Here is a 7,106-nt window from a genome sequence, read left to right as displayed (position 1 = left end):
TTAGCCAGGATGGTCTCGATCTCCTGACCTCATGATCCGCCCGTCTCGGCCTCCCAAAGTGCTGGGATTACAGGCGTGAGCTACCGCGCCCGGCCTGTCCTCTTTGTACACTTTTTAACTAATCACCCATAATGATTTGTTGAGTAGGTGCCTTGATCTTTGGTACCAAACAGTTCTGATTTTGAGCCTCACCCCCACCTGCCCTGTCACTTCCTTACTAATTGTGTAAGCTTTGGGAATTTACTTCCCCTTTCTGAGCCACAGCTTCCTCAGCTGAAAAGGGGACAAAGTAACAGTACCTAATGCATAGTGTTATGAGAAAAGAGTTTGCCTGAAAGCATTCGGTACAGTGCCTGGAACGTAGGCCATGCCCAGCGAATGTGGGCTGTTGCTGTTGTGAGTCATCCCTAGGCTGCGAGTGCAGGGACTTGCTTCTTGCTTCCTACTGTATCCCCAATGTCAGCATTTCTGCTATACCCCCAGTGCTTGGCACGTACTGAGTGGTAATACATGTGCTAAATGACTGGCCATTGGATGGGAGGGTGGATGGATGGAAGGTCTGGTAAATTCTCCCCTCTGGGCAGCCAGGAGAGCTGAGGCCCATGGAGGAAAGAAGATCCCCTTAGTGGCTGAGAGTTGGGATCCTGGCCCATGGACAGGCCTTCCCTCACCACTGTCTTCCCCAGCAGGTTTGGGATGTACATTCCGTTCCTGCAGCTGAATTGCGACCTCCGCAAGACAAGCCTCTTCAACCACATGGCCTCCATGGGGCCCCGGGAGGCGGTCAGCGGCCTGGCGAAGAGCCGGGACTACCTCCTGACACTGCGGGAGACGTGGAAGCAGCACACGAGACAGCTGTATGGCCCAGACGCTATGCCCACCCATGCCTGCTGCCTGTCGCCCAGCCTAATCCGCAGTGAGGTGGAGTTCCTCAAGATGGACTTCAACTGGCGCATGAAGGAAGTGCTCGTCAGCTCCATGCTGAGTGCCTACTATGTGGCCTTTGTGCCTGTCTGGTTCGTGAAGGTGCGTAGCTCAAACCAGGGAGAGAAAGGGCCTAGCTGGGACCTTTCCCTGCTGCCTGCCTATGTGATTTCTCCTGCTGGCCTAACTCTGCTGTTTTTGATGTGATTTCCCATCTGTTCTCCTCTGGAGGACTAGAGCGACTACTGTCTCCATTTTATTTTTTATTTTTAGAGACAGGATCCTGCTGTCACCTACACTGGAGTGCAGTGGCACAACCATGGGTCATGGAAGCCTCAACCTCCTGGTCTCAAGTGATCCTCCTGTCTCAGCCTCTTGAGTAGCTGGGACTACAGGCATAAGCCACCATGCCCAGCTAATTTTTAAATTTTTTATAGAGATGGAGTCTCACTATGCTGCCCAAGCTGATCTCAGAATTCCTGGTCTTAAGTGGTCCTCCTGCCTCAGCTTCCCGACGTGTTGGGATTACAGGCGTGAGCCACTACATCCGGCCTGTGTCCATTTTATTTTACTTTTCTTATTTTTTATTTTATTTTTTTGAGACAGAGTCTCCTTCTGTCATACAGGTGAGTACAGTGGCACGATCTTGGCTAACTGTAACCTCCGCCTCCTGGGTTCAAGCAATTCTCCTGCATCAGCCTCCCAAGTAGCTGGGATTATAGACATGTGCCACCATGCCCAACTAATTTTTGTATTTTTAGTAGAGATGGGGTTTCACTATTTTGGCCAGTCTGGTCTCAAACTCCTGGCCCCAAGTGATCCACCCACCTTGGCCTCCCAAAGTGTTGGGATTACAGACATGAGCCACCACGCCCCAGCCTGTGTCCATTTTAGAGTGCAGATAACTAGACTCACTGAAGGGAAGTGACCTGTCCAACATCACCCAACCAATGAGGGAGACATGGCATTGTTATTCATAATACTTGATTTCAAAGACTAGTGAGTTTGTATTTCAGCAATTGTTGTGACACAGACATGTCACAATGTCTGGCTTTATCATTTAGTAAGGAAGCCAGTGTTCATCCAGATTTGAGTGACCCCAAAAGCCTGTGCTCTCTTTTATTGCTTATATGGTCTCCTGGGAAGGTACCTCCTCAGCTGCAAACTGCAGTGGGCTTGAGAGAACTTAATGTCTTTTTTTTTTTTTAGACGGAGTCTCACTCTGTCGCCCAGGCTGGAGTGCAGTGGTGTGATCTCGGCTCACTGCACCCTCCACCTCCCAGGTTCAAGCAATTCTCCTGCCTCAGCCTCCCAAGTAGCTGGGATTATAGGCGTGCACTACCACACCCAACTAATTTCTGTATTTTTAGTAGAGACAGGGTTTCACCATGTTGGCCAGGCTGGTCTTGAACTCCTGACCTCAGGTGATCCACCCACCTCAGGCCTCCCAAAGTGCTGGGATTACAGGTGTGAGCCACTGCGCTGGGCCTAGTAGTTGCTCTATCCTCATTTGACAAATGAAACTAAAGCACAGAGAAGGTAAATGAGTTGCCCAATGTCACATAGTAAATAAGCGAAAGAGCCAAGATTTGAATTCAGATCTCTTGGACCCCAGAGCCTGTTCTCTGGCTCAGAGTGGTGGGCAGTAGGAGCAAATTTCCTTGTAGAAAACCAACTAGTGGGCACAGGGCCTAAGCCTTCTTTGTTGGGTGTTTGATTCTTGGTTTCAGGCTATTCTGAGGTCTCCCCAGGCCTGTCCTAACCTCTCAGTCAGGTAGAATCAGGGAGGGAAAGGGAATGAGGCCATTATGAGGATCCCAGGCCTCACCCACCTTCTGCTGCCCCCAGAACACACATTACTATGACAAGCGCTGGTCCTGTGAACTCTTCCTGCTGGTGTCCATCAGCACCTCTGTGATCCTCATGCAGCACCTGCTGCCTGCCAGCTACTGTGACCTGCTGCACAAGGCTGCCGCCCATCTGGGCTGTTGGCAGAAGGTGGACCCAGCACTGTGCTCCAACGTGCTGCAGCACCCGTGAGTCACCCTACCCTGCTTGGCCCAATCCCAGCCCTTCTGGTCAGCATCTGGAGTCACTTGTCCACCTGCTGATTAATGTATTCAGTTAGCAAATAGTTATTGAGCGTGTCTTGTATATTAGGCCAAGCGTCCAGGGTGGGGTATGGTGGGGCCTGACACACATGTTCCCTGTCCTTGGGTAACTTGCAGTGTACTGAAGATGGGAGGGGACTGATGGTAATTCTTGGACTTGTTGACTTTCTCTTTGCTGACTGTTTATTCACTCATTGCCTTACTTGCTCATGCTTCACTCTTCTCTTACCTGCTCACTCATCCACTGGGTCATTACGTCACCTACTCTTTCAGCAGATGTTTACTTCCACCCAATCCATACCAGGCCTGTGGATGTGCCAGGCAAAAGAGCTTGGACTTTGACTTAGGCCCAGCGGGGGATAGAGGATTTTTAGCAGTGGAGGGACCCATCCCAAGGTGTGCTTTAGAATCATCAGCCTGGTGCCAGGATGTGGTGCTGTGCTAGTTGATGCTGAACCCTGGCCAGGGAAGGATGAGGTGGGCAAAAGAGACCTAGCTGCAAGAACGCACTGCACCCAGAGCAGAGGCAGCAATCACATTGCTCAGGGACCCTTTTTCAAAGTACTTTTCACCCCAGGTTATACTAATTTTCCTGCCTGTATTCCCCCATTAGACTGGAAGCTCCTCAAGGCCAGGATCACCTCTGAAGTACATCCGAGTCTTGGGCCCAGGACAAGGCTTGGCAGAGAGGAGGCCCCTAGGACAGGTTTGCAGAGGTAGGCCCACCAAGGAGCAGAGATGCAAGCAAGGCCACAGAAGCTAAGCCTCCTGGTGTTGGCCATGCATGTCAGTCAGGGTCCCTTTCAGGCTCTGTCCTGGAGGTCCAGAAAAGTGACTGGGCATTGCTGATTGGGCCAAAAGGAGGCTTGGCTCAGCCTTGGGCTCTGAGGGGTGGGAGGAATAGGAAGATAGAACATAGCTGAACATGAGGATATACCTGTCCATGGCTCACCGTGGTCCTTCGCATGGCTTCACAGCTGGGTCCTGCCAAACGTTTCTGCCTCATCTTTTACCATGCCCCAACCCATCCTCTCTGCTCTTCAGTAAAGCAAAGCAGATCTCCTCAGGTCATCATATGCTTTATGCACTTGTGCATCCAGGCTTTTGCAAGTGATGTGTCTTTTGCTTGGGATGGTCTTTCCATTCTTTCTATCCTCGTTAACTCCTATTCATCTTTTAGCACTTGCTTCCTCCAGGAACACTTTCCTGACCATCCAGATGGGTTCAGTGCCCCTCTCCTATAAGGGCCCCCTCCTTTCAGTGGCCCATAATACCATGATCATTGCATTTAATGTTTTCTACTGTGTTTGCTTAGTTACTTGCCTGTCATTCCAGGACTGAAAGTTCACGAAGCTCAGGGCCCTTGCCTGTCTAGCACTCAGTTGCCTCCTCAGGCCTTTTTTTTTTTTTTGAGATGGAGTCATGCTCTGTTGCCCAGACTGGAGTGCAGTGGCGCAATCTTGGCTCATTGCAATCTCCACCTTCTGGATTCAAGTGATTCTTCTGCCTCGGCCTCCCGAGTAGCTGGGACTACAGGTATGCACCTCCACACCTGGCTAATTTTTATGTTTTTAGTAGAGACGGGGTTTCGCCATGTTAGCCAGGCTGGTCTCAAACTCCTGACCTCAGGTGATCCACTCATCCTGGCCTCCCAGATTTCCCAAAGTGCTGGGGTTACAGGCATGAGCCACTATGTTTGGCCTAGGCCTTTCTTTTTAAGGTAAAATTTCCATACAGTGAAATGTGCAATCCTTTTTTTTGAGACAAGGTATTACTCTGTCTCCCAAGCTGGAGTGCAGTGGTGCAATCACAGCTCATTGCAGCCACAACCTCCTGGGCTCAGGTGATCCTCCCACTTCAGCTCCCAAGTTGCTAGGATTACAGGCGCATGCCACCACGTCCAGTTAATTTTTGTATTTTTTTGTTTGATGTTTTGCCATGTTGTCCAGGCTGGTCTAGAGCTCCTGGGCTCGAGCGATCCACCCACCTCGACGTCCCAGAGTGCTGGGATCACAGGCGTGAGCCACTGCACTTGGCCTACAAATCTTAAAAAGTGTGCAATTCTTTGAGTTTTGATAAAGGTATATACGCTTATGTAACCCACCCCTCATCAAGATACAGAACATTTCCAGCCCTTCAGAAAATGTCCTCATGGCCCTTCCTAGTGATCTTTCCCCCAAGACAACTACCTTTCTGTTTTCTTTCACCAGAGGTTAGTTTTGCCTATCGTAGAACTTAATATAAATGAAATCATTCTTTTTTTTTTTTTTTTTTGGAGTGTCACTCTGTTGCCCAGGCTGGAGTGCAGTGGCACGATCTTGGCTCACTGCAATTTCCGCCTCCTGGGTTCAAGCAATTCTCCTGCCTCAGCCTCCCAAGTAGCTGGGATTACAGGCGCATGCTACCATGCCCAACTGATTTTTTGTGGTTTTTTTTTTTTGAGACGGAGTCTTGCTCTGTTGCCCAGGTTGGAGTGCAGTGGCCGGATCTCAGCTCACTGCAAGCTCTGCCTCCCGGGTTCACGCCATTCTCCTGCCTCAGCCTCCTGAGTAGCTGGGACTACAGACGCCCGCCACCTCACCCAGTTAGTTTTTTGTATTTTTTAGTAGAGACGGGGCTTCACTGTGTTAGCCAGGATGGTCTCGATCTCCTGACCTCGTGGTCTGCCCGTCTCAGCCTCCCAGAGTGCTGGGATTACCGGCTTGAGCCACCACGCCCGGCCCAATTTTTGTATGTTTTAAGTAGAGACGGGGTGTCACCATGCTGGCCAGGTTGGTCACAAACTCCTGACCTTGTGATCCGCCTGCCTTGGCCTCCCAAAGTGAAGCTGGGATTATAGGCGTGAGCCACTGCACCCGGCCCCAACTTCTTTTATTCAGCATATTGTCTGTGAGGTTCATTCATGTTGTGAGTCACACAATAACTTTTCTTTTTTGTTTTTTGAGACAGTTTCACTCTTGTTGCCCAGGCTGGAGTGCAGTGGCGTGATCTTGGCTCACTGCAACCTTCACCTTCTGGGTTCAAGCGATTCTCCTGCCTCAGCTTCCCAAATATCTGGGATTACAGGCCTGTGTCACCATGCCCCGCTAACTTTTTTTGTATTTTTAGTAGAGATGGGGGTTTCAGCATGTTGGCCAGGCTGGTCTCAAACTCCTGACCTCAGGTGATCTGCCCACTCTTGGCCTCCCAAAGTGCTGGGATTACAGGCATAATCTCACTGTGCCTGGCCAACTATTTTTTTTAAATGAGTGAATCAACAAGGCAGGAGCATTGGGTTGGGAAGGGGGGCTGCTTACAGGCTGTGATTTGAGTCCTCTGGTCCAGGCCCTTGGGATTCCTGGGAGATCTCACAGGACATTATAAGAAAGCTTACTGGTCCCACCATCTCATTTATATGCTCACTAGGGCCTCTCTGTGCCAGGCCTTACGGCATGCTCTGAGGACACAGGGGTGGATTTGATCGTCCCGCTCAAGGGCTCTCAGCCTAGTGAGGTATCCAGATAGGGAAATAAATGACCAGCATTGGGAAATGTGGACCAGTAGCAGGAGATGCTGGAACAGTTAAAGGATGCCAAACGGGCCAGGCACGGTGGCTCGTGCCTGTAATCCTAGCACTTTGGGAGGCTGAGGCGGGCGGATCACCTAAGGTCAGCAGTTCGAGACCAGCGTGGGCAACATGGCGAAACCCCGTCTCTACAAAAGTACAGAAAAATTAGCCGGGTGTGGTGGCAGGTGCCTGTAGTTCTAAGGCAGGAGAATCGCTTGAATCCAGGACATGGAGGTTGCAGAGAGCTGAGCGCCACTGCACTCCAGCCTGGGCGGCAGAGTGAGACTCTGTCTAAAAAAAAAACTCATAGGTGGGAATTGAACAGTGAGAACACTTAGACACAGGGTGGGGAACGTCACACACCAGGACCTGTCGTGGGGTCGGGGGAGGGCGGAGGGATAACATTAAGAGAAATACCTAATGTAAATGACGAGTTAATGGGTGCAGCACACCAACACGGTGCATGTATACATACGTAACAAACCTGCATGTTGTGCACATGTACCCTAGAACTTAAAGTATAA

General features: G+C 50.5%; 1 protein-coding gene across 1 annotated transcript in view; it reads left to right on the top strand.

The window, feature by feature from the left end:
* The window catches only part of TMEM39B (transmembrane protein 39B), a 41,290-nt gene that overhangs the window by 28,016 nt on the left and 6,168 nt on the right, over positions 1-7,106 (top strand). Inside the window, exons 6-7 of the mRNA XM_011955660.1 lie at positions 690-1,026; positions 2,773-2,962. Of these exons, the coding sequence (XP_011811050.1) occupies positions 690-1,026; positions 2,773-2,962 (527 nt within the window). The remainder of the gene's footprint in view (positions 1-689; positions 1,027-2,772; positions 2,963-7,106) is intronic.

This window comes from Colobus angolensis, unplaced genomic scaffold (assembly GCF_000951035.1).
Source record: "Colobus angolensis palliatus isolate OR3802 unplaced genomic scaffold, Cang.pa_1.0 Scaffold4, whole genome shotgun sequence".
NCBI classification, from domain to species: Eukaryota; Metazoa; Chordata; class Mammalia; order Primates; family Cercopithecidae; genus Colobus; species Colobus angolensis.
This window is presented reverse-complemented; position numbering and strand designations above follow the sequence as displayed.